General features: G+C 50.4%; 4 protein-coding genes across 5 annotated transcripts in view; 2 read left to right on the top strand and 2 right to left on the bottom strand.

Moving 5' to 3' along the window:
• LOC125956269 (E3 ubiquitin-protein ligase SMURF2) overlaps positions 1-13,791 on the top strand; it is a 29,848-nt gene extending 16,057 nt beyond the window's left edge. The window contains exons 4-13 of the mRNA XM_049687977.1: positions 5,864-6,100; positions 7,444-8,314; positions 8,389-9,047; positions 9,128-9,573; positions 9,645-9,901; positions 9,981-10,177; positions 10,241-10,430; positions 10,511-10,710; positions 10,792-10,955; positions 11,046-13,791. Coding sequence (XP_049543934.1) covers positions 5,864-6,100; positions 7,444-8,314; positions 8,389-9,047; positions 9,128-9,573; positions 9,645-9,901; positions 9,981-10,177; positions 10,241-10,430; positions 10,511-10,710; positions 10,792-10,955; positions 11,046-11,330 — 3,506 coding nt within the window. The 3' untranslated portion in view covers positions 11,331-13,791. The remainder of the gene's footprint in view (positions 1-5,863; positions 6,101-7,443; positions 8,315-8,388; positions 9,048-9,127; positions 9,574-9,644; positions 9,902-9,980; positions 10,178-10,240; positions 10,431-10,510; positions 10,711-10,791; positions 10,956-11,045) is intronic.
• Positions 13,676-20,863, bottom strand: LOC125956260 (serine/arginine repetitive matrix protein 2-like). 2 transcript variants are annotated; one of them, XM_049687952.1, is made up of 5 exons: positions 20,719-20,863; positions 20,232-20,587; positions 15,672-20,034; positions 15,388-15,595; positions 13,676-15,296 (listed from the first exon to the last, which is right to left on the bottom strand). In XM_049687952.1, exons 2-5 carry the CDS (start codon positions 20,449-20,451, stop codon positions 14,547-14,549), a joined length of 5,541 nt encoding a protein of 1,846 aa, XP_049543909.1. In that variant the 5' UTR covers positions 20,452-20,587; positions 20,719-20,863; the 3' UTR covers positions 13,676-14,546. The 2 variants fall into 2 exon arrangements, with proteins under 2 accessions (XP_049543909.1, XP_049543908.1); XM_049687951.1 differs by having other exon boundaries at positions 20,232-20,863.
• An 882-nt stretch (positions 20,864-21,745) lies between these two features.
• Positions 21,746-23,362, top strand: LOC125956303 (alpha-amylase A-like). Its single transcript, XM_049688035.1, has one exon. The coding sequence runs from the start codon at positions 21,746-21,748 to the stop codon at positions 23,360-23,362; it is 1,617 nt and encodes a 538-aa protein (XP_049543992.1).
• Positions 23,330-25,065, bottom strand: LOC125956312 (leucine-rich repeat-containing protein 28). The gene is made up of 3 exons (XM_049688051.1): positions 24,720-25,065; positions 24,009-24,663; positions 23,330-23,471 (listed from the first exon to the last, which is right to left on the bottom strand). The coding sequence occupies exons 1-3, from the start codon at positions 25,063-25,065 to the stop codon at positions 23,348-23,350; spliced, it is 1,125 nt and encodes a 374-aa protein (XP_049544008.1). The 3' UTR covers positions 23,330-23,347.
• Positions 25,066-26,444: the final 1,379 nt, after the last annotated feature.

Genomic DNA, 26,444 nt, shown 5'->3' with positions numbered 1-26,444 from the left:
GGTTGTGGTGGTGCTGGGCATGGTTACGGTGTCGACGGCGCCATCTAGTGTATGTCTGGTGCCACATTTAGCGACGGAAGCGACGGCGCCGGTTTCGTTGACGGTAGACGCAAAAAAAAAAACGAAACCGAAAACCGGAACCCCACTACCATCCCCCTCCCCGTCACGGGTCACACTACTAATGATGGCCCGGAGGTGGTGCAAGATGCGATTTTTTGTTGACAAATTTGCTGGTGTGTCGCGGCGCAGAAGGAAATGCAAATGGTCTTTGTCTAGTAGAAGGTTTTCTAGAAGGTTTGTTCCGGAGAAATTCTTTTGGACCAGAACTTTGGAGTGAGGGTCTGTTGTTGTTAGTTGAGGTTCTTGGCTTTTTGGTGTATCTAGGATCTTGGTGATTTCCAAATACTATAGTATTCAGGTCAGGTGTCATGAGAATGGTAGACGCTCAAATCTAAATGTAGCGATGATATCGGCATTCATTTGGAAAGATGCGGTACAATGAACTGCAAAGTGCACCTTCAGAAGATAAGAGGACCCTTCTTCCTTTGTAGTATCCGGTAAGTCAGTAACTGTTGCGGTATTAAGGAAGTCCGGCATGCTGTCAATTCAAAGGATTAGTCTAAATGTATTTTTTTTATTATCGACCAACGATATACCTTCCATTAGGTTGCATCAGCCCAATTTAACACGAAAGCAATCGCAACATTCCTTCTCTAGCGTGCTGGTCTTTACTATTCGTCATCGTTCATCGCACTGTGTGCATTGTGTGCACCGTTCGCGCGGTCACTGTCTCCAACCGCGTCTCGGGGTCCGCCCATATTGCATGTTACTGTTTATAGTTTTGTTTACTTTTCCACGTTTAAAAGAAACCTAGCGATGGCGCACTTCACTAAGGTTGGGGGCGCTTAGAGCACGCTAAGTGCACTTGACATTGATAGCGAAGCACAGCAACAACACCACACCTCCTCCTCCTCCTCCTCCTCCGTGTTGTGTCTCTAGTGGCTGTTTTCCACTTAACACGTTACCCTCTTCGGCGTTGGCGTCGGAGTCACCCTCACGGTTAACGTCGCTAGTTAACGAGAAGGTCAATCAGGTGTCGGTAGGTAGCAAGTGGAGCAGCAGCAACAGCAGCAGCTTACAACCTCAAGCCCAAAGACACACAACAAAGGTAGTAGACACGGTGTACTATCTTTTGGAAATCTGTGCACTGGACACTGCTATAATCACCACCCCCCGGCCAGGGGAAAGTGGAAAACTGATGTTTCACCTGCACTGGTTTTGAAGTTTCCGGCAGGGCCTGTCGGCCAGCCAGCCCCAGAAATCATGATCGTGGCGTGCCTCAGCACTTTTACTTTTTCGCGCACGAGAGGGACAAGAGAGGTGTGGCTTCTTCGACGGCGGCGCTTATCCTCGCATAGATCGTAGAAGCGATCGTAGCGATCGCGGGAGGGGGGCACACATACTGCTGTGGTTGTCCCTGCTATCTCGCCCACCGGTGTCTACGCATCGTGGTAACTATGTCGGAAACCTTGGTAGAAAATAAGATCCTAAACAAGATACGAAGAGGAAGGAGAGGCCTGTGCGTGTGGATTGTGCCGGGCGGGGGGAAACTCGCAAATTGGAAATTACATTATCATTAGGGCACCTCTGATGAGCACCGCCCGTGTACCATTGGGTGCTGGCAGGTGGTAATGGAATCCGCAATGAAATGCGGTCTATAGATGGAGAAGGCGGACATAACGGAGAGCTGGGAGGGCATTGTCGGTAATGAAGGATGAAGGGTAGTAAAAATCCCGAGTAATGCGCGCACGCAAGGGCCACATGATGTTGAGATCAGAAATCACATTAGCGTTGACTTTGTGACCGTGGTTGGATAAGTTGATTGATAAGTAATGTGCACAATGATAACTTGCAGACAGTAAATGAGTGTTTATGATAAAAAAAACACATAATTATTGTTTACGATAAACTTATTTAGTTTATTTATGGATTTATTTATGGATTAGCTGCACTGGTCGATTAGCGACCAATTATATCTCTCACTTATAAATAGTGTACGCTATGTTGTAAATTGTCAAACAATAATCCTAATTTACTGTTTAATTCCATGCTTAAGCTACTCAAAACTTTTCCATTTATGTGGCCAAAAATATATCAAACAAGGAATAACATCATGCTGAACTATTACTACTACACCCTCGGAGATCATCGCATGCATGAAGCGTTGGGGATTAGATTGTAGCCTATTATTGGCTTGTATGTTGTGTACCTTCAAATTACATGCGTTACCCTTAAACGGCTGAGGGGTGGCTGGTACGACCAGGAATGGGGTGACGGGAGAGTTCATTGCTCAATTCCTCTCTCCAACTGTTGTACTACACCACGGGCACCATGTTGTGTATTTGTTGTTGGGTTGTTGGATGTCGGCTGCTGGGCTGTACTTCTCTATTTCCTAGAGCTACTCTGCTGCTTCCCGATATCCACCTTTTTGCCCGGTGCTTTTTGTTGTCCAGCTTAGGTTACGGGATTCCGTTACTTCCGCGCACACAGCTTGTCATGCTGCCGGGGCGCTGCCTCTGTTCGATGATTTGTGTACGTTTTGATTATTCGTTCGCCTCCGCCTGTTACCACCGGTGTCGATGGGAAAGCTAGGCCTGCCTTGTACGGACATACAAAAGGATCAATTTTTCGCTCACTGGTTCCGCCGGCGATGATTTGCATAAGAAAGGCCTTCGCTGTTTTTTTCGCTCTATTCTTGTTTTTTTTTGTATTGCTATCGTTTTCTTTCGATCTACTTTGGGGTTTCCGTTTTTGGCATAAAAGTTTTTTATTCTTATTTAAGACCCTAAAACTGAAAGCTAAAAATCATATTTTGTGTAACGTATGTTTGGCATTAATTATTTGTCGTACTTTGACAACGTTCTTTTCATTTAGTCTGTTGACTTTGAACACATATCAAATAAATGGCAGCAAACTGCAATTCGTTACCACTCATTACAAATTCTCCTTCTACATTCTTATCACCTCCAAAAGTGCTGTTTTTAATTGTTTGCTTTCAATTTAAAAAACAAACTAAATTCACTATTCCCAGCCCCAGATGCAACAAACGCTAACAACGCTGTCGGTGGGGGGAGGTCATTTCTCTCGTCGCAATTTTACTGATTTCGAGCACAAAGTTCGCAGCCCGGGTGAACGGTGGGCGAACGCTCAGGCTGAACGATGGAAAACGCTACCCCTCTCTCGCGGGCCCGGACTAGCGGTACTCTGATTGAGGTGCAACCTCAAGTTGGACAACCATTGCCTTCTCACAGCAGCCCCTTCTTGTCCTTGGCGCTTCGCACTCGCTGGCTGGCTGGCTGGTCGGTGGTGAATGGTGATGCTGATCATGGTATAGTCCATGGAAAAAGTTAGAAGCAATTCACCGAGTCTCGAGAAGAGTGACCGGGGGAATGGCATAAGGACGCAAAAGTTGTGAAATGGCACTAGTGACCGGGTTCGACTCGAGAGGGGGGATGAGTAAGAGCGCAGTTTCCACAGACACAGACACAATTCCCCGGAGCCGAGTCCGAGTTCGAGTCGAGCACTGGAGCAAATATGTAGACCATCCTCTGACGGTGACCCGTTTCATCGGATCCAAACGAGGAGCTCAACGAGGAGCGAAGGTTGCGGCGCGTATGTGGCAAGTGTTTATGTATTTATTATTTTATGCACCTCGGGTATCTGCCACCGGACACCCTGAGAGTCCCAATGCAGTAGGTCACACACACACACACACGCACACACGTTAAGTCAAAGCTGTGCTGTGAAGTGAAAACTTTTACCACAAATTGAGAGCTGTTCCCGCGTGTAATTGCGCGCGGGGTGGCTAGTGGTAATGGTGGTCCAAGTGTGGAAGTTTACCCAGGGGTGAAGCGAAGCGTACCCTCTACTCCAATGAGCACCGTGCGAATATCCATCGTCCAATGCGGATCCTACTCCTCCTCGTGACCTGACCCCTGTCCGCCTGTCTGTGCCTTCGGATCTGTTTGCTTCTGTCACCCGCTCGACACTCCTCGATGGGTAACTGACGCACTGCAGCATGTCCGAAACACAGGAGGAACGGAATATGGTGCGGCACGGCGCGGGTTTCGGTACGGTGTCTGGGAACAGGTATTTGCCCCCCGGTTTATGCTCCGTCCCTGACGTGCCCGACCGGTGGCGTTGGATCCCGTAGAAGTGGTTTACATTATTTTGCTGCTCTTTGGGGATGTCGCCCCGAGGTGTGCTGGCGGCGGACACCGGACCGAAGTAATGACCGGGATTCGGTACGGTTGGATGAAGCTGTATGGTTGCAGTATCATCTCGCATCCCTCGCTTTGTTCTCCAGCGTGCCGTTTTCAAAGTAACAGAAGCCATCGCTGTAGCGAGGGGTGAGTTGGATCTGTATGCCCCATAATGTCACTCCGCCATCATCTCTTCCCCATCGCCATCGAGCTGTAGCGGATTATTCTTTTCAATTTCATCGTACCATCGCATCGCGAGCAGCAGCAGCATAATGGAGCTTGGGATGAAACGGAGGATAGAGCTGCTAGTGCTAGCCGCTTTCTCACATTTGTAGCTCTTCTGTTGATGGGGATTTCGTTTTTGTAGGGCATGATCAGAATATTGGATTCCAAGCGTACGGTGCTCCTTCTCATCTCGGTCAACTATTTCTTATTCTTATCAATCTTGTCTGTAGTGCAGACCATGAAGCTATGTGAGCTGTGGATGGCTTGCCCTATATCTGGAATGAAAACGATGGAACAGTCGATATCGATTGAAGGTCTGCGAGTATCATAGAAGTTTTCCAGTGAAGGCTAAACATTGAAACTAGACAAGACAAATTGATTTGCCATGACCTACCGTAACTACGATAAGAATGCTTTGCATTGTAGATGGTGTTGCAGTAATCATAGAACCACAATGTGTTCGTCTACTGTCTGGTCATCAAACTGTAGGAGTAAGCAGACAGCTTCAACCTAAACCAAACCTCACAACCTTAGTCCGTATACGCGATACTTCACGTACTTACAAATCATGAAGCACACTGGAGCGGGAGCGCCAATTGACTTTATTTCCTGGTTAATTTGGAGTCAGTCGCGACGCGTCTTGTCGTGCCTTTAATCTGCTGAATGGAACCCACTTGCATCCCACTCCTTCTCTCTGAGTGTTGAGCACTGTGGTGAAGATTGTGCATCGTGATGGTACATATTGCTTCCATTTAAATTCCTACTGTGTAAGTAAGGCACGCCCGATGCCTGATTGTCGCGCCAAGTAATGAAGAAGTTGGTTTAGGTTACGATTGTACCACTTGTTGGCACTTGAACAGTAGGGACAAACGGTGTATGTATACCTTGTCCCTCACGTACTACAGAAAAGGTACGTTACACTCGTCCTTTTCGAGGTCCGGTTAATGTTGTGTAATGCTGGGGCGCGCTCTCTGGCGGATGTTTTCTTATACGAGTAAGTTATTTTTGTTGATACAGGGCCCCTAGGCAACAACATAGGGTTCATGAGGGTCGGAGAAAGGTTCGCATTACTTCAGTTAGTGGATAACGGATTCCAATGTTTTGGACGAATTAATTCAGGATTAGACATTTTAGATTAATAGATAGTTTCAATTGATAGATTAAATTATACTTGCTAGCTGTTGGGTCTGAGATGGCCATGGCGTTGTACTAAAAACGCTCTTTCAAGTACAACGAACAGCTCTGCTGCTTAATAAGCGACACGAGTGCAGCCGAAACACTTCAAATGGTAGAAACATATTTAATACTTTCACCTCGACTATCATCGTATCAAAATTCTGATCAATGTTTTGCTCTTTTCTTCCCTCTTCCCGCAGGATTACCGGACCCTTTCGCCAAGATCACCGTGGAGGGTACGCGCCAGGAGTACACGACCGAGATCTGCAAGGCGTCGCTTGATCCCCGGTGGAACTCGTACTACGATCTGTTTCTCGGCAAAAACGACAACATCATTATTGCGATCTACAACCAGCGCAAGATGCACAAACGGCAGGGCTTCCTGGGCTGCGTTCGGATCGCCGCCTCCAGCATACAACTGTTGCGCGATACGGGATGTAAGTCAACACAACACGAGTGGAAATTTAGCGAAGCGACGGTCCGTGAGCACATTTTCCACTCAAAGCGAAAGTGATGAGTGAAAATCTCGACACTTGTTCGGGCCGTCTCTACTTTTTTAATTGCTTCCTCTAGTTCCCATGACACTCGTGCCGGAAGAGGGGGAATAGAGAAGAATACAAAAGCCATTTTTGTGTGGAAAGTGTCTTTTGCCATTAGGCTGCTAAGGGCTCTTGGATGAGGAGGTACACAATACTTTGCACATGCATTGCTCTTGTACGCTCACTCGTTGGCGAAGGTGCAGCTTATTGTGCACACCACGGTTGTAGATACCTCGCCCAAGCTACATACGACCTTGAATGATGCACCGATGACGTGTACCGCTTGAGCTACGCGCAAGTAGGACAAAAGTGGCGATGCAATCTCTATGCCACTAACACCACGCCTGCACCGGTCTGGTCTGTTGTTGGTGATGATGGCTGGTGCATTTTTCCCATCAAAAAAGGTTAAAGGAATGTCTTCAATGTGTAGAGCAAGCTGTGCCAGAGTGCCCGAGGAGTGGTGCCCCCGCTCGGTCGTTCTAGTAATCCCCCGTTTGCGCTGCCTTTGAGGTGGCGAAGGTGAAGGCGTCGCGCTTTTGATGAGCTCCATAAACCCTTCTTCTCTCGCGTCGGTCGAGAGCAATTTGCCAATAGCGAATTTTTAATTTGGCCGCCGTCTCTGGCTCTCTTTGTTAGTGGAGACGACGATGATGATGCTGCTGCTGCTGCTGCTGCTTCAGCTTCTCCGTTGCATTCGGTTGAGGACCAAGGGAGAGAAAATACACGATTATTGTTCGCTTGGTGAAGGACGCCGGTGGCTTTTGAGGGTGGTGGAAACTATAAATTAATTAATTCTGCTCCGCTTTTGACTGGCTGGCGCAGTAGCGATGCTGAAGGATGATGACGGTGAGAGGTTATGAAGATAGCATAAAGCGGGAGATTTTTGCTGGTGCTGTTGCGACTGCTGGCGTAGTATGCTGTGCTGTGAAAGTGTCTCTTGGCTCTCGTTATGTTTGTCGCCCATGCTGCTGCTTCTGCTGTTGCTTGGGAAGGTGTTTGAGAACTGTTAGCACAATGGAGTGTTTACTGCTCATTAGGGAGCATTCCCGAGAAGAGTGAGTCCTAGGAAAGCGCCACTGTTCCGTTAATTGGACACTCGACGGCGTCGCTGTGTGGTTCTGTTTGCTCACTTTTTAACCTTACTTTTTGTCGTTGGCTGCAGTGACACTATGGTTGCTTGCAGGCGCTGCTCCTCTAAGTCAAATTGGGATTAATTGTTTTCTTGCTCGTTAATTTTGTAGATCAACGGTTGGAGCTGGTGAAACGAACCCAGGATGACCCCGATCCGGTCAAGGGTCAGATCATTGTATCTCTGATGTCACGGGACAGTGCAACGGGTGGTGGCACTCCGCTTGCCATCGTTGGTCCGGCCGGTGATGTTCGCGTTCCGGATGATGATGATTCGGCGACCGATGCACTGATCGATACGGAACACCAGCTTCCGCAGGGCTGGGAGGAACGGACGACACCGAATGGACGCTCGTACTACGTTAATCATCTAACCAAAACGACACAGTGGATGCGCCCAACCGAACCGGCCGGAGGGGGCAATATGCTGAACGGTGGCACGAACGGCGTGAACGGGCATGCCACGACCCCGCAACACAACGTTGCCAATGGCAACAACCATAACCATAGCAACGAAACCGCCGGTACACCGATCGTAGCACCGGCAGGTCCATCAAAGTCGGCAACTAACAATAGCATCAATAGTATTCAATCGAACGATTCGGGCAGCCGGCGGCACTCGACCGAGATTTTGCTCAACTCGAACAACAAAGAGAACTGCAACAACCACCACTCTCCACAGCAGCAGCAACAGCAACAGCATCCTCAGTCGCCGCAGCATCATCACCATCAACAGCAATCGTCCAAGGAGCAGCAGCAGCAGCGATCGGGGAAAGACAACGATGGTGGAGCACTTATCAACGGTAACAATGGAGCCGGATTGCGGCAACGGAACGAAGCAAAAAGTCCTGTGAGAATTGCGGATGATTCGGGTCAGGCAACGCCCAGCTCGAGCACGACCAGTCCGCTCAGTGAGATCAACAGCCCGATCACTTCACCCAAGTCCCAAGACATCTCGCCACGTTCCGGCAACGCCGGAGGACGGTATGTATACACGTGGGTGGGGAAATGGTGCTTGAGTAACAGTTACTACAATGATCGTTTCGGGTTTTACACAGGGAACCACAAACGGTAACTGGAATTACCAATGCAATCGGATCACTATCGGTGGAATCTTCGCCAGCGGCGGCAGGTGCACGGTCCTCGCCTGCGACCGTTAATGGAGCGAATGGACCTGCAACAACGAACGGCACTGGAGGTGGTTCTGGAAGTAACTTCAGTAGCCCAAATCATGTGTCGAACGGTAGCAATCAGCAGCAGCAGCATCAGCGAGGTGTCGGTGGTCCGGAATCGAACGGACCGAGCGGCAGGGAGTCGTCACATCAATCAAAACCTACTGTGCCTTCGTATCTGCCACTACAGGCGAACAATAATGCTAACGTCCAAACGACCGCTAACCACAACGGTGTCAATGGAACTGCCATACCGAATGGAACCAACCATCACAGTTCCTCCGGTCCCGAAACAATCGGAGGAGGTCCACGACAACACCATCACGGAGTGCCAGCGATAGTGGCTGAGGGTGGTGGCCATAGGGAAACATCAGCTTCACGAAATCCACGCACTCGTTCAACGCGGCACCCTGAGGAACCGTCCCGGAGACGAACGTCGCGTGATCGACCACCGCGCCCATCGATGGGCAGTGGGATGGCAGGCCAGGTGCGGCCCGGTGTCGTACCGTTCGTGCGTCCCGCCGTAGATCTTCCACATGGATATGGTAAGAGTGCTGTTTCTTTGTTTGCGTCCTCATCGCTTCAACACCACAACTCATCGCCTTTTCCCTCTCCATCGTTACAGAAATCCGAACGACTCAACAGGGACAGGTTTACTTCTATCACATACCGACGAAGCAATCGACGTGGCACGATCCACGGATACCACGTGACTTCGATACTCAAAACCTCACGACGGAAACACTTGGACCGCTACCGCACGGCTGGGAGCAACGGAAGACGGCCTCGGGCAGGGTGTACTTTGTTGATCATAACAACCGCACGACCCAGTTCACCGATCCGCGCATCAATATCCACATCCTGCAGATGATCCGGCGGCAGAACAATGCGGCTGTCAATGCCAATGTGGTGGCACCACCAAATGCTGTTGCCAACGGATGTTCGGCCAGTGCCGGACTGGCGGCACTGTCCGGTGCAGGACCACAGGTACCGAACGGTGTCCTACCAGGCTCGAGCGTGCGGCACATGATCTCCGGTGGTCCTCCACCGGACGCAGCTATAACGAATGGAGTGCGTGGTTTTGATCCCTCGATCGTTTGGTGTTGGTATCTTGACTAACCTGCCCTTATCTCGTGCTTTAGGACACTACGATGGCGGCGCTGGTGACGGCTAATCATCATCATCCACATCATCACGCGGCTAGAGGTGGCGCTGTAAGCAACAACATTCCCGATCTGCCCCAGGGGCTGATGGATGCGGCCGATCTGCTGCCCAAGTACCGGCGGGATCTGGTGGGTAAGATACGAGCCTTGCGACAAGAGCTGCAGCTGCTGCAGCCCCAGTCTGGTCATTGTCGGTTGGAGGTGTCTCGAAATGAAATCTTCGAAGAGAGTTATAGGTAAGAGCGTGCGTAGGGTAGGACGACCAACTCTACACACGTGCAGTGTAATAACATTCGTTTACCATTTTCACTGTAGACTGATCATGAAGATGCGACCCAAAGATATGCGCAAACGGTTGATGGTAAAGTTCAAGGGCGAAGAGGGGCTGGATTATGGTGGAGTGGCGCGCGAGTGGTTACATCTGTTGTCTCGCGAAATGCTCAACCCACAGTACGGTCTGTTCCAGTACAGCCGAGACGATCACTACTCGCTGCAGATCAACCCCGATTCCGGTAAGTACAACTGTGGCTCTATCCCGTTGATGGTGTTTCACTAACTGTAAATTCCTTTTTCAGGCGTCAATCCAGATCATTTGTCGTACTTTCATTTCGTGGGTCGCATACTGGGTATCGCGGTGTTTCACAATCACGTACTGGATGGTGGCTTCACGTTGCCCTTCTACAAGCAGTTGCTCAACAAACCGATCACCCTGTCCGACATCGAAGACGTCGATCCGGAGTTGCACCGTAGCCTGACGTGGATACTGTGAGTTGTGTTTCTTTGCTGTTCCGATCTTTGGTCCGGATCCAGATGGAGAGCTTATCCCGCGGTATCTTTCATTCTAGTGAAAACAACATATCCGGTGTGATCGATTCGACGTTCAGCGTGGAGAACAACAGCTTCGGGGTGTTGAAGGTGCACGAGCTGAAACCGAACGGTGCCTCGATCGCGGTTACCGAGGACAACAAGCGCGAGTACGTGAAACTGTACGTGAACTATCGGTTTATGCGCGGTATCGAGCAACAGTTTTTGGCTCTTTCGAAAGGTAATTAAGGAGAGAGATGAGCATTACGCGGGTGGCGTGGTTTGTTGGTGACTGGCGTTTAACGATTCCGATTTTCGACAGGTTTCGGTGAGCTGATCGTTAGCTATCTGCTGCGTCCATTTGATGAGCGTGAGCTCGAGCTGCTGATTAGTGGTATCAGTCAAATTGATGTGAACGATTGGAAGGCAAATACGCGGCTCAAACAGTGCACCGCCGACACACCGCAGATCGTATGGTTCTGGCAGGTAAGCATAGCGTTCCTCCCCCTCCTCCCCTCTCTCACCCCTTAGCCCTGAATCATGCAATGATATTTTATGTTCATGTTCTCCTTCCAGATTGTTGAATCATACTCACCCGAGATGCGGGCTCAGTTGCTACAGTTTGTGACGGGATCGTGCCGGGTCCCACTGCAGGGCTTCCGTGCACTGCAGGGATCGACGGGTGCAGTCGGTCCGCGGCTCTTCACCATCCACCTGACAGCCGATGTACCGATACAGAACCTGCCGAAGGCACACACCTGCTTCAACCGGCTCGATCTTCCGATGTACGACTCGTACCAGCTCATGTACGACAAGCTGACGCAGGCCGTCGAGGAAACGTGTGGGTTTGCCGTCGAGTAGAAAGCTTCGATGGCATGTGTTACGGGTCGCTCATTGGCGTCGATCGAATCGACTCGAAGAGAAAGAACAAGAGATGAAGAAGAGCAAGATAGGAAGAGGTAGGAGAAACACTTTTTAGGGATGGAACAGCTAGCGAGAAGCCGCTATGAGTGGTATGTTAAACGTGTCGTGTAGCACCCCGTGTGCGTGTACAACGAACCCGGACTGAATTGTTTCCCTTTCGGTGTGTGCCAGTGCCAGCGGAATCTCGTCCACCTGCCTGTCGGACGGCAAGGATTCAGTTTTCGAAAGGGAAATTAATTTACCGAGCAGTAGCACCAGCTACTCTATATCATCATTCGCATCATCATCATTATCATCATTATTATCATGAAAGGGCAAGGATTTTGGGGCGAAGGCTTTAGACCTGTCTTACGCCAATGTTACGCCATACGATATTATACATTTGACCTTTCAGGGAACTAAAGTGAAGCAGCAAAGTAGAAGCGTTGGGGTCAGCGTCTGCGTGCGCCAGAGACAATCCGTTGCGAACGAGTGGCCTGGTTGGTTGTGGTTGGATGTAGTTTGGAATGAAATGATGAAATGGACGACATGGATGTATGTTTGCTGTGTGTGTGTGCTGTGTGGCCATATTTCCAGCCCCTTTTATCGCGATCTTTTAGAATTGTACAGGATAATAGAGAAGGATGTGTGCACGTGCGTGTGTGTGTGTGTATGTGTGTATGTGTATGAGAACGAAACAGCGCTGTGGTCGAATGTTGGGCTGATGTTCAGATTGTTCAGTTGGAGGAGATTAGTTGGAGCCGCGAGTGATATAATTATATATGCCTCTATATATACATATACATAAACCTATAACTACAAATGTTAAATGTAAAGTGAAAGTAGCGTTCTCCTGTTTAAAAGAAGAAAAAACAAATGAAGAACAGAAACAAACCGGCATCAACCTTGTATGTATGATGGCAGATAAGGCGCGGAAAGATAAGTAAAAAGGAGTGTTGCTCTGCACGAGTGGAATAAATGAGACGATCCAGAGCGATGGACCGGCATTATCCTGTAAGCGTGGCCGGCCAATGAGCGTTTGTAAACGAAAGAAACGGTAATACATGGTTGTGTTCATGATGCGTAGCGGAAGTGTCTGGGCCCAGTATAGTGAAGCATATCTTAGCGATCCCAAGGTCTTAACTGGAGAAGACGTGCGCTCTTTATCGATTGAGTAAACTGGTTTACCAATACCGGAGATACCGATTAACACCAAGAAGCATGATATAAGCCTGTTCGCTGTTACGGTGCTCAACAGTGCCCCTCAGCCCCAGTTCAGTAGGAATTGTACAATTTAGCCGTACGATCTTTAGTGAATGCATTGTACTTGCGAGTTTTGAGATTTCCAATGTTTCCGATGTTTGTAGAGACGATGTATGATGTTGTACAAGCGACAGTACGAGTTTAACTGTACTTTCATCAAGTAATGAAATTGTTTTTATGCAGCAAATGTTATCCTACGCATTTACACCTAACTCTTTGTCCTTCGTCAGGGTCAATTGAACCAAAAGCCGGCTAGCGGTAGACGTTCTAACGGTAGACAAAAACCAAGAAACTAATTTCCAAATCATTAGGGAACGTTGTAGAACTCGTCCTACTTTTCTCTTTGCTCCTTCGACGAATCGTGGAAGATGGACCATGTCTACCATATTTTAACACGAAATTTTAACCACTACACTCACTTCTAACATTTAATCAAAAAATAGCGAAATGGATCAAAAGGCGCGTTGTCGGATTGAAATAATCAAATAATCGAATTCGATAGATAGCAATAGAAATGGTTACTAGCTCTTCTCTTTAGTGCATTTGCAAAGCGAAGCGGTCACGATGGGTCGAATTTAATGATAGACTTTAACGCCCTGCGATAGAAGGGTCAAACAAGCATATTGAAACCGAATAACCGTAGAGCAAACCAAAAAAGCCACGCGCAAACCGAGGACCGGAGTAGTTAGGTGGATTCCTTTACTGGCGGGAAGCGTTTGGGAGAAACATTTCAAATGAACGGCTGTTCCCAAATATTGGTCAAAAAGGGAGGGCATATCATTTGTGGAAAAGGAACGGGAAAAAGCGGTAGTTAGGGGGAGCGTACGTCTATTCGTGTATCACTGGACCTCCCGTGTTCTGGTGCCACGCACTCGAGGAGATAGAGGGCTAGACAATAGCAGTGGCGTAAAGGCTGGAGTGCTGTGAATGTTACGACGGTGGAACTGTAAGCGAATTAGTAATTAAACACAAGCGATTTTCCTGGAGTTTTCCTCTTAGTTGGTTTTTATCCGACAGTCCGAAAGTATTTGCCCCTCAAGTTAGGCAATGTTCTAAACCTTAGTACAGCGTTCCCAAGAAATCTCCCATGCTTGGTGTGGTCGGATTAAATAAAACATTAGCATTAAGTTCACGATATTCTTTTTTACTTAACTTCATCGTTGCGCTACATTACCGATCTCTTTCTCTTTCTCTCTCTCTCTCTCTCTCGCGTACCTTTGATGGTGGTAATTTGGCGAAAAAGAAGAGTTTCCAGTATGAGAGGGTGCTAGAATTCTGGCGGTAGATTGTGGGCTCAGAACGTAAAATATGCGATTGCCTAGAGCTCATTATTTTTCAGCCCTCTTATTGACTTAGTGTCCTCTCAACATCCCTTTCTGGCCCGTTCCTAAGCATATACTGGCTGAGCTTTCGCCAATCGACCGCATACTCCACAGTGGGTTGATTCAGATTAATTTACTTTTTACAGAGTTCAGTCAACGCTACCTACACAAGTAGCGGCCTGTTGTAGAAAAAATAGGTCTAAAGACGGGAGAAAAAATAATACCTAAGAGATAAGAGCTTTTGTCGAACACATTGCGAATGATGGGGGTGTGGTACAGGCCGCTTACCTAACACATTCCTCTTCCTCCTAACACTCATATTTTGCCCTAACAATTGAAAAAGAGATAGTTCGTTGCTACCTCCCCGTTTCGTATCCTTTCCTTATCCTAAATGCATCGGACATCCCTCTGCTCTGATGTGCAGAGGGAGTTTGCCCCGACACTCCTCTCTCGATCTCTCTCGATTCCAGTGGCCGCACCCCGAATTTTGTTCGTTGGCTTCCATTACACTACTGTGTTGGTTTACTATGGGAGAGTGGGACGATGACGATGGCGCTCTAAGGCAGTTTGCATCTGGACCGAGATCGCTTTAGATCGCAGATGGCACAGACGCGTCGTAGTTGCTGCTGTTGCCACCGGCAACTACTGCCACTGCTGCTGTTGCCTGTGGCATCACGGAAGCGCCTGCTGCGGCTGTCGCTGATGTTGCCGTTGAGACGATTGCTTCGATTGGATTGGCGACACCGTTCGTGTTGCCGTTGGTGCTGACAGCACTGCCGCCGCCTGTGACAATCGATGATCGCTTCTTACCACTGAGCGTGATGAGAACAGACGATGCGTTCGATATGCTGTTGGTGGTCGGTGGTGGTATCGGTTGCGGTGGATACACGCCATGGTGTGGTGTTATGTTGACCAGTGCGCTCCCGTGGTGTGAGGGTGCTGGATGATGCGCATGATGGTACAGGAGCGGAGGGGCACCGGGAGGGGGCTGGACGCCCATCATATGAGAAGGCAGCAGATGGTGCGATGGTGGAGGATGATGCACGAGCGTGTTAGTGCGATGATAGATCGAAGAAGGAGGGCCCACTGGTACCGGCACTGGCATCGGTACTGGCAGTGGCAGCATAACCGGTGGAGGTGGACCACCACCGACCGGCGGAACGGGCAGCGGGATCATCGGTACCCCGTGGAAACCTTCCCGGAAGTCGATCATTCGAACGATCGGTGGATTAAGGCAGCGTGGTTGCTGCAGCTCCGGCGGCGGTGAACCGGGTGGTGGTGGTGGTGCCGGCAGGTTTTCCAGTTCCGGATCAATCTCTTCCTTCTCCTCCTCCTGGTCCTAGGAGTAAAGAAAAGACATAGAAGGGCTCGCATTAAAGGATATGCCAATTCCGGGCCGGTGGGATGACGATCGTGAATCCTCTACTTACCGGCAGCTTGATACGATCGATAAGACGCTTCTTGCCAGACAGCTTTAGCGTTCGCTGACGGCGCATTTTCTTCCGCTGCTTGGCGGCCACCTGCTTCGATGGAGATTTCTCCTTTGTTTCCTCACCGGAGGACGAGGAGGATTCGTCGTCACCGGGTGCGACACCGTCGGCGAACAGTACGGACTTCTTCTTCACCGTCGCCGTACCGCTGCAATACGACAAAAAAAGGAGATTAATGGTGCTGCTGAAAGGAATAAATCATCGGATAAAATCTGTCCACTTACCTTGCTCCACCAGCGCCCGAGATGGCGGGTTTGGCCGTTTTGAGAATTCCTTTATCGTACGAACGGTTTAGCGAAGCCAGCAGATCGGTCAGTGCAACCATCTCGAACTCCTCGTCCGAGGACGTATTGCCACCGATCGCATCACGGATGCTTCCTCCATCCGACAACGATTCTAGACCGGTGGTTCCACCAGCGGTTGCACCACCGGGTGCTTTCGTACCGAGCAGTTGCTTAATTTCGAGCTGCAACCGTTCCTTGCGCTGCTGCTTCTCCTGTCGCTTCCGTTCTCGCTCCGCTCGGATTTTCTTCTTTAGCTCGAGCCGTCGTTCGTGCCGTTGTTGTAGCTCCTCGGCCGTATGGATTTTCGGTGTGACGAGCGCGGAACAGGATGACGTCGCCGACGCCGCTGTCGCCACCGTTGACGATTCTTCGTTGCCTGCCGATGCCGGTGCTCCGGTGGATGGATCGTCCGCACCGGAGACGCCTTGCTGTTCCGCGGTGTCAGTTGCCTTCTCCCCTCCTGCCTGTGATGAAGGCAGTGTGTTTGAGGGAACGATTTCGAGCACGTTGCCCACTTGCTTGACCTGAGATTTACTACCACCATCGGTGGCCGGTACCGGTACGACCCCGGCTAGTGGTGGCCGATAGCCAGCACTTACAGGTGGTCGCATCGAATAGAAACCGGCCGGTGGAGCGACGAAGGCCATCGGATAGCCCTGGTACGGGTGACTACGTGGGGCCCACGATGGTGGTGGTCCACGGCTGGCAGTGCTGTAGTACGAGGAACCGGGAACACCGGGTGGCGCAGTAGCAGAGTTGGGTAGTGGAAGTGATCCACGAGGACCACCGTAACCACCGTAACTGCCACTATACTCGCTCGATCCAGCAGCCGCAGTAGCACCACCACCACCACCGTAGCCCATCGGATAGTGGGGCGCTGTGCCAGGTGGTGGATGATGCCGCGCCTGGTACATGTCATGGGGCTGCGATCCTGGTGGATAATCGCCAGCACCGTACGGTGGGGGCGGATGATGATGATGATGATGGTGTACGTGCTGAGGCGGAGGACCGTGAGGATGGAGCTGTGCTCCCTTACTGCCCGGTGGTGCTTTTCCATCGATCGTACCGTTAATACCGAGCACAATGTTAATGCGATCATCCAGAGAGATCCGTTTCGGGGATGATCCTTCACCACCTTCCTGACCACCGGCGGTACCACGCTCGCCACCAGCATGATGAACGTGATCATGGTGCAGCAGATGGTGATCCGCTCCGCCATAGTAAGCACCGCCAGCACCACCGGAATAGTGCTTGGAGTAGATCGCACCGTACGGCATACCCGTGGCCGGATCGATCGCCGTATGATGATGGTGATGATGATGATGCTTACTACGCTTCTGGCTTTCCAGCTCCGCATCGCTGATCGTTGAATCGGCCAAACTTTTCTTGTAGCCCGTAACCGGCGAATGTACGACGTTCGGTGAGGCACCGGTGCTGGTGATGATGTCGATCTGGTTCTCCCCGCCACGTCCCAGTGACGGTGGGGCATCCTTCGGTGATGGTGGCCGTCGCCCGGGGTACGATGGTCCGACCGGTGATCGCGAGGATCGTCGTCCGGACCATTCCCGATCGGCTGAATAGCGCCGCCGGGGTGGAGCACGTGAGTTGAGGGGCCGTCGATGATCTGCCATCCCACGGGGGCTTGGTGGGCGACTCTGACGATGCTGTGACCGCGAGCGCGATCGTGAACGAGAGGAGCGTGAGAGCGAACGTCGCCGGTGGCGTGGACTACGCTGTGATCGTCTCGACGTAGACGTACCGGTCGGTGCGGGACTGCGTGATGAACGCCGTGAGCTTCGCTCTTTTCGTGACGATCGTTTGTCGCGATCACGCGACTTACGTCTTGGGCTACCCGACGAATGACGTCGCTCACGCGACGAACGCTTGCGCCGATGATCGTACCGATCGTGCGATCGTTTGCGATCGCGGTCACGGCTAGATTGGCGTCCCTCGTGCTGCGTCTCTTCCTCTCCACCTTCTGGCATGGAATCGGGTGCTTCTTTACCAGCATCACCCGGTGCATCCTCATCTCCGCCCAGCATTGCTGCCGCCAACGGTTGAATGCGGTTCTTGGCCGGAAGCCGCAACTTGATCGGTTGCTCCCGATCGAGATCGAGCGGTTTGGCGGCGGTGGTATCGGTGGTCGGACAAGAATCATCGCGAATGCTGTAAATCTTCGGTGGTGTCGTCAGTGGTGGCAACGTACCATCCGGTGGTGCCATCCGGGAAGGTGTCGCTGGATCCGCGCGCTCCCGCGATGAACGAATACCCAAGGATTCGCCCGCTTCCCGTTCCTCATCGGAGACACTGGGCGCTCTCTTTCGTCCAGCTGCTGTCGTGCCTTCCTCGTCGGAACTATGGTGCGAATCGGATGAGGATGCGGACGTGCTGGACGAGTTGGATGAACTTGACGAACTGGACGATGATGACGACGAGGAGGAACTGCTGCTGGACGAGCTACTGCTGCTACTACTGCTGCTACTCGACGATGAGGTAGAGGAGGAACTGCTCAAGCTACGCGCCCTTCGGCGCCTTTTGTTGTCCTCTACCATCGTTTGGCCAAGCGATTCCATGAAGTTGGCGTACTCGTCGGCTAGCTTACCATCGGACACTTCATCATCTTCTTCTTGGGGCTCGATTTCAACCGCCGTCGGTTCACGCTTTGTCGGTGTCCCTCCATCGGACTGTGCCAATCGGGCCGCCTTTAGGGCTTCCGCCTGGGCGAGATTCGATTGATAGGACTTTAGCTGATTGTGCAGGTCCATCAGATCGTCCAGCGGAATGATATCTTCGTGAATGGTTCGTGGTTTATGCAGCCGCTGCGTCAGCGGTATCTCCTCGCCATTCGTAAGCTCCGGATCTTTTCCCTCTGTAGGTTCCCGTTCTTCCTGCTCCTTCTCTTCCTTCTGCTCTACCGGGCTTGGCGTACGCTCTGGGCGCTTCAATGGGGCTCTTGGTGGTGGTGTGCGTCCATCACCCTCGGAATCATCTCCCGATGGAAGGCTAGTGCGGGGACTCATACCCTCCGTTTCCCAGTTGGCCGCGTAATCGTCCGTATCCGGTGACTCACTGTCTCTTCTGCGCACCTCCTCATCCTCAGGTGACCTTGATGATGGTGGTGACGGTGACACACGCTTATCGGAGCTTTCCTTCTCCTTTTCCGTCTCCTCCTCTTCCTTGACCGCTACGCTGGGGGATAATATTTCTGGCATCAGCGGCATCTTACCACTCGACAGATCGTCCAGAAAGGAGCAGCTAAATTTCGGTTTCACCGGGCCGGACAAAGGCACCGAGGATCGGGGTTCCGTTTCCTTCAGCTCGAGCTTGTGCGCTTGAACGATTTCTCGGTGCATCTTTTCCTCTTTCTTATCCTTTTTATCATCTATCGAACGTTCCTGTTTCACGATACTGCTATCGATTTGATCGTCGGATGATGGATCCTTTCGTGATGGCTTGAGATCCACTTGGTTCTCCTTCTTTTCGATGCTTTTCAACCATCGAATAGGATCATCTTTCTCCTTATCCTCCTTCACAACGCTAGTTATCGCTTTCGGGCGTGCAGAGCGCGTTTGTTTCACCTTTGCCTTTGCCTCGGGTTCACTTTTTCCGGATGACGATGAACCGGCATCACTACCGTCGTACTCCTGGAGTGCAGCGACCGCTGGCGTAATCGGATTCACCGTTATTGCAGGAGATGCCGCGGCTGATTTACTATTGTTCTCTACCACCTGCCAATCGCGCCAGCTGATCGAAGGTGTCGTCTGAGTGTACTTCGGTGCCGATAGATCACCTTTTCTAGCGCCACCTCGTAGGACGAAACCGTCGGGAAACCTTCGATTGTTGGTCACCGAAAAAGGGAACGCTGGCCGGTGATTATTACCCCCCGTTGGTAGGCGATTTTGATATGCCGACGACCGATGTCCATGCGAATCGTTGACAACGCGAGGCCATTCCCGTGTTCCACTGCGACTCCGGCGACCGTCCTTGCGTACGCTCCGACTACGAGATCGCGATCGTTTCCGGTAGTTACGATGGTGATGGTTACGGGGCGATTTCTCCGTTCGACTGGCGGATCGATCTCGGCTACGCCGCTGCTCCTTCACGTCACGCCCCTTTCGCTTCTCCTTGCTTTCGCTCTTCTCCGAGGAGTGCGCATGCCGGGGGGAACCGGAACGGCTACGAGTTTGCCTCTTGTGATTTTTGTGCCGTGGTTTGCTTTGACGCTTGTCGCTGTCCAGCTCTTTGGAATCCTTTTTTGCACTCTCGGCCTTCTTCGATGAGGTTCCTTCCGTGGCCTTATGTTCTGGTGTAGGGGAGAAGTGAAGCGTGCAATAAGAAGAAGAATGTTTATTGAACAATTTCCCAATGCCTGCCTCGGTCAGTGAACGATCGAGAGTTAAAAAAAAAAGATGATAAATCCCACATCGGCTGCGTGCCCCGCATGATTCCCATATTTTCCTCTCGCTCACTCCCGCAGCCATCAATTAGCATCGTACTTACTCTCGCTCGACGTTCGCTCCGGCGGTTGCTGAGGGCTAGCGCCCCCGTTGCCCTTCCTCCGCTCTTCCACCAGCTTTCCATCAATCGACGATGCTTTTGTCCTTTCCTCAGGGCTTCTTTTCTCACCCGTCCGCTCCTCCAAGAAGCTCGTCTTCGTTAACTCCGTCGGCATCAAATCGACCGCGGGTAGCGGTGGGGTGCAAGATCCGTCGCTCTCCATAACTCCGCCCGGAAAAAGGCCAGCCTCGGTTTCCTCGGTTTCGGGGGTGTTTCGAAGAAAAGCGTGAACGATCCGAGTGGATGACGTCGGTACACGGTTTTACATCGTCGGCACGAAGGACAAGACACTAACTCAACTGATGTTCACAGGAAAACACATAATAATTCATTAATCCTTCCCGTTTCAACAAAGTTGTTAAGCGTGCCTCACGAATTTTAGAAAAATGAAGGAAATTTTTTGCGGCTTTCCAGCACTTTCCGGGCCTACTTTCGCAACGAGGGACGACGGCAGGAGCTGGGAAACGACTCGCATTTGCTCTTATCACCTTTTACTTTATCACGAAATGCACGGATTGTTCGAAAAAGTTAAAAAATCTCCCAATTTTCACGGCGATTTCTAACCAAAACAACACGCCGAGATATCCCTCTCTTTCTCTGTTGGGCGCAAGAGCGAGATAAAGAATCGGACTTTTGAACGTGGGAGCATAAACAAAATTACTGTCAAATTTCGTCCCATTCAGCAAAATAACCGCCAATTGGAATTTCGTTTAAGAAGCCTGCTTCAGCGAACTAGCCGGTTTTTAACGATGAATTTACGATCTTTAACGATGTTTTTATAGAGCAATAAAGTCCGAAAAAGGGCCATCAACTCAACCAAAAGAGATAACAACGTATTTTTCAGAGATGTAGCCCGTTTTTTGTATAGAATTTTGAATTTTTTTGCTACGAATACTCATATTTTATGGTCCATCACTGTAATTTCATGCTTATGTTTTCTCGCTCACTCTCACGTGCGAGAGCGAGATAGCAAGATAGCTGAGCGGCACTTTTCGTTTATAATTAATGAGCCGGGAGTCGAAATGTTTGAATTTGAAACGCACGTTTATTCGACGGCCATTTTGGCGCATTTAGCGTGGTCCTGCTGGCCAATCAATGCAAATATTCGCGGTTTCGGCCCAAAAGGGCCAAGTTTACTGGTGGTCCCATGAATAGTATAAGAAACACATTCCTCTGTCGGCAGTTGTATATTGAAACTGAAATAAATTGAACACCCGTTCTATAAAAATAGGTATCTTATCAAATATTATCAAAAGACCACACATGGTGTTCCCCACAAACTACCCCTTCCGTGTCGAGTAAATCTTTGGCCGATAAGACTCCAAGAGCGCTCCCGTAGCATGGGAAACTCCGTTTTGCTATCGCGATAAAGTGATAAGACGGTTAGACACGGGGTCGTCTATAAAATAGGTACAACGGGCACCGCGGGCCATTCAGTACTAATTTTGCACGGAACCATGGCAGGACGATTAGTAGAGGCAGTGTTCTTGGGTGCCCTGCTGGCACTGACCAGCACCCCGTCAGTGACCGGTCAACATGATCCACACTTTGCGGCGGGACACAGCACCATCGTGCATCTGTTCGAGTGGAAGTGGAGCGATGTGGCGGCCGAATGTGAACGTTTCCTCGGTCCGAAGGGTTTCGGCGGTGTGCAGCTGTCCCCGGTCAACGAGAACATCGTGATCCGGTTGGACGACGGTACGCGACCCTGGTGGGAACGGTATCAACCGATTTCGTACCGCATCGAAACTCGCTCCGGTTCGGAGGCTGAATTCCTGGACATGTCGCGCCGTTGTAACGCGGTCGGCGTGCGTCTGTACGTGGACATCATCATCAATCACATGGGTGCGACGCAACCGGTTGAGCCAGCTCCCGGAACCGGTGGTTCCACGGCCATTCCATCCGATCGTCAGTTCCCGGCCGTTCCGTACGGTTGGCCAGATTTCAACACACCCTGCGGCATCAACGATTGGAACAACCCGATCGAGATCCGGAACTGTGAGCTGGTCGGTCTGCACGATCTCAATCAGGCCGTTCCGTGGGTGCGCGATCGTGTCGTTGACTTCCTGAACCATCTGATCGAGCTCGGTGTCGCCGGTTTCCGAGTTGATGCGGCGAAGCACATGTGGCCCACGGATTTGGAGGTAATTTTCGGTCGTTTGAACAACCTCAACACGGCGTTCGGATTTGCGCCCGGATCGCGTGCCTTCATGGCCCAGGAAGTGATCGATATGGGTGCGCATGAGGCGGTCCGTAAGTACGAGTACACTCACCTCGGTACGGTGACGGAGTTCATGTTCTCGCACTACCTGGGCCGCGCCTTCAGCGGTGGTGATGAGCTGCGCTGGTTGTCCAACTTTGGCGAAGCCTGGGGACTGCTGTCGTCGCGTGATGCCTTCGTGTTCGTCGACAACCACGATAACCAGCGAGGCCACGATGGTATCCTGACGTACAAGCAACCGCGACAGTACAAGATGGCACAAGCTTTCGCTGCCGCCTATCCGTACGGCCAGCTACGCGTCATGAGTTCGTTCGCGTTTACCGGCTTTGATCAGGGCCCTCCGTCCGATGCGCAGGGCAACCTGCTGTCCCCGATCATCACTGCGGACCAGACGTGCGATGGGGGTTGGGTTTGTGAGCACCGGTGGCGCCAGATCTACAGCATGATCGTGTTCCGGAACATCGTCTGGGGTACACCGATGCAGAACTGGTGGGACAATGGTAACAACCAGATCGCCTTCTCCCGTGGTAACCTTGGCTTTGTGGCCTTCAACAACGAACCGTTCAACATGAATGTGATCGTGCAGACCGGTATGCCGGCCGGCATCTACTGTGACATCATCTCCGGTGCGAAGGTAAATGGTGCCTGCACGGGGCTCCAGTTCGTCGTCGAACCGAACGGGTACGCTTCGATCCAGATTCTCACCACGGCGGAGGATGGTGTGATCGCGTTCCATCGGGATGTAAGTAGAGTGCACGTTGTTTCATCCAGACGGCAGACTACTAATCGCTTTCTCATTTTGATCTCTTCCACAAACAGTCTCGATTGTAAACGATTATCACGGTGGTGGTAATGTCCAGGGCAACTCCTCGTAGGTGTCGCAGTTGTACCGGTACCAGCGGACGGCGCACAGTTGCGAACAGAACAACGCACTGAGCAGGAAGTTCCGAGCATATTCACGGCTGCAAATAAAGGACGACGATCTGTGGAAATGAAATAGTGCTCCTGTTTTTTTTTGTTTTAAATTGATGCCCAAACAAGGAAAATTAGGTTATTTGGCCCCGGGCAAGAACAAGAGTAAATCGATATTGATAAGACTATGAAGGGATTAATGGAAGTTTCGAGTAACCTTTTGGTGATAAGACAAACGTCGACGGGGGGTGCATTAGCACTGTTTTATCGCTCGATTTGTCTACCTGCGTTCGGTTGTGATAAGATAAATCGAGTGGTCATTGCCTTGTAGAGAATTGGTTGTTGAAAGAAAAGAAAAGAAAGGAAGGAAATGCCGATACGTTGTTTTGAGGAGGTCTCGTGATAAAACGGGACGGAATCATCGAGGAACGAATTCTAATTAGCGCCTCTGATTAGATAAGATCTTAAAACTTGCAGTACTCCTTCCTTTAACACCTCCTTCGTGATGTCTAGTATGAACTGTCATGGAGACGCCTGGTGTTCTACTAACTGAATGGCATACTAAGTTCGCATCCCTAAACACTTACCGCTTAACGAGCACCAATACAGCCTCGGTGAAGAGCTGCCGATCACATGGTGTACTGGAGCAGCGCGCCACCGGTCCATTGAGCAACCGAACGGCCAGATGCTGTGGCAATTGAAGCTTCTCCAAACCATTTTCACCAACCTCGAAGCGAAATGCCCGGTTGCAGGCGTTCAGTGCTTGATCGAGCAAAGTTCGAGGTTGTTGATGTTGGCTTTCAACCGTGCTACCTCCATGTAGTCGTACGAGTTCCAACGGGAGGTTTAGCAGATATGGTACGGGATGGCATCGGACGTGCCGGTAACAGGGTGGATTCCTTATGCGACGCATCTTTTCCTCGAGCGCATCGTAATCCGGTTGAGCAAAGCGTTCAAGTGGTAGCGGACAGTGCGTAAGGCATTGGTTGTTGGCGAACAACCGCACGAACAGCAGACTGGTCGTGTTGATGGTAAACGGTAACTGGTACAGATTGCAGCGTTCGGCCGAGACGAAGCAGAGGGCTGGCAGGCTGAAGAGTCGCGTCGGAATCGACACCAAACCCGGGTTGTCGTCGAGCAGCAGATCCTGCAGCGCGGTACAGTGAGCGAGCTGGATCGGGATGGTAGTGAGTCGATTCTTGCGAGCTTCCAGCACTTCTAGCTTCTTCAAGTGGCCTAGTTCTAAGGAAGAGAAACGTTAGAGTTGTGGAACAGTAAGGCTAGAACGCTCCACTTACCTGCTGGTAGCTGCAGAAGCAGATTCCCGTTCAGCAGAAGTTTAACTAAGCGCCTTAGCTCGCCAAGCGTGTGAGGTAAGTGTTGGAGCGAATTGCCTGATAGATCTAACGTCTCCAGACACTCCAGCTGACCGATCGCACTGGGAAGTGTGTCGATCACGTTCCCGGCCAGACATAGAAACCGCAGGTGAGCCATATCGACGCAAAACCAATCGGGCAGAAAGCGTATAAGGTTTTCCTTCAGATAGATCTCATCGATCGCGTCGGAACACTCGCGTAGCTCCTCGGGCACGGAGCGATAATCACGATAGCTAAGGTGCAGAATGCTTCGAAATCCGTTCTCCATCACGCCAAAAAAATTGGGAAAACCACTAATTTTTCACTTTGCTAAACAAACTTTAGCTAAATACAATACGTCTCGGATCCGATCAACTGTTCAACTGGTTTAGATCGCCCCTTGGCGCCTCACAGCAGCTGATGTGCTCGCGGCGAGAGGAAAATAAAAAATGGCCTTTTTGGCAAACTGCCCGTTGGCCATCCCCTTGGTGGGTGGTGGTTCAAACAAGCTATTATGTAAAAATAATTAGAAACCCCCCTTGGGGCAGAGCCTGAGGCACAGACAACTCATCCGAAACCACAATCGCATCCAATGGTCACTGAGATTGTTCTATTTTTAATTTTTTTTGAAAAATGATCGAGAATGCGCGATGCTCTCTCTCTCTTGCGCTCAGTCGGTGCGCTCGATGTCGGTGTGTGTACTGTAGTGTTTTGAGCCAAAACGATGATCTGAAGATCGCGCGTTGACCTTCTCTCTATCTCGCGGGACTAAATTGAAAATATCTAAAAACCCCACGTCACGAGGCGAACATGGCAGGATTGCAAAACACGTCGCTCTAGCGTCGGTATCGGAGATCAACCATTAGCACGGTCCCATCACAGCTGGGCTGTCGCTTTATAGGTCAAGGACATCGAGAAGGGGATGATTTGCGTGGAGGAGCTCCTGCACTTTCATCTGCATGCTGGGTCAATTGCCTCATAAACCTGGCGATCATCTTCACAGCCGTTTACTCGTGTTTACAAACGAGTCAAAATAGCATAGTAAAGAGCACAATGCGCCTTGTAATTGAATTGCAACTTGACCGCTGGTACGTTTTTAGTAAAAGCGTAACGAACTTTTCACGACGCTATTATTACCTTCGGTTTCTAGCAGATTGTGCGCTCAGTTCTACTTTGTAAGAAGAGGCTTTCTTTGTGTTACTATGTAACGGGTTTGAGGGCCATTACTTATCAGAGATTATCAGATTTACTACAAATTGCGGATCGGATGAGCAGCACTTTCTTAGGACATGTTGGATGGTTAAACTATCTTTGTCTTGTTTTAATGATAACAAAAGAACACCTGTAAATTGCAATGATTAATGCGTTCTGTGCTCCACTCAAATTTGTCGGTAACGTTTGCTTACCCCTCATTATACGATCAACGATGACCAACGTGTCGTTGCGATTATGCGATATTTTTGTATCCAAATGAGCCATCGTTTGCGTCGAACCTTGAAAAATCATGCGATCATATCATTTCAGTGGTTAGAGTTGAAGAAATGGATCAGTCGAGAGATAATTTTCCAGAGTTTTATTATCATTTCGCTCACTTAATCAATTTATTGTAAGTGGTTCTTATTGTAAACGCGCTTAGCAAACATTATTCGCTTCTTTTGCACCATTTCA

Source organism: Anopheles darlingi, chromosome 3 (genome assembly GCF_943734745.1).
Source record: "Anopheles darlingi chromosome 3, idAnoDarlMG_H_01, whole genome shotgun sequence".
NCBI classification, from domain to species: Eukaryota; Metazoa; Arthropoda; class Insecta; order Diptera; family Culicidae; genus Anopheles; species Anopheles darlingi.
Note: the sequence above shows the minus strand (reverse complement) of the source record. Positions and strands in the feature narration are given on the sequence as shown.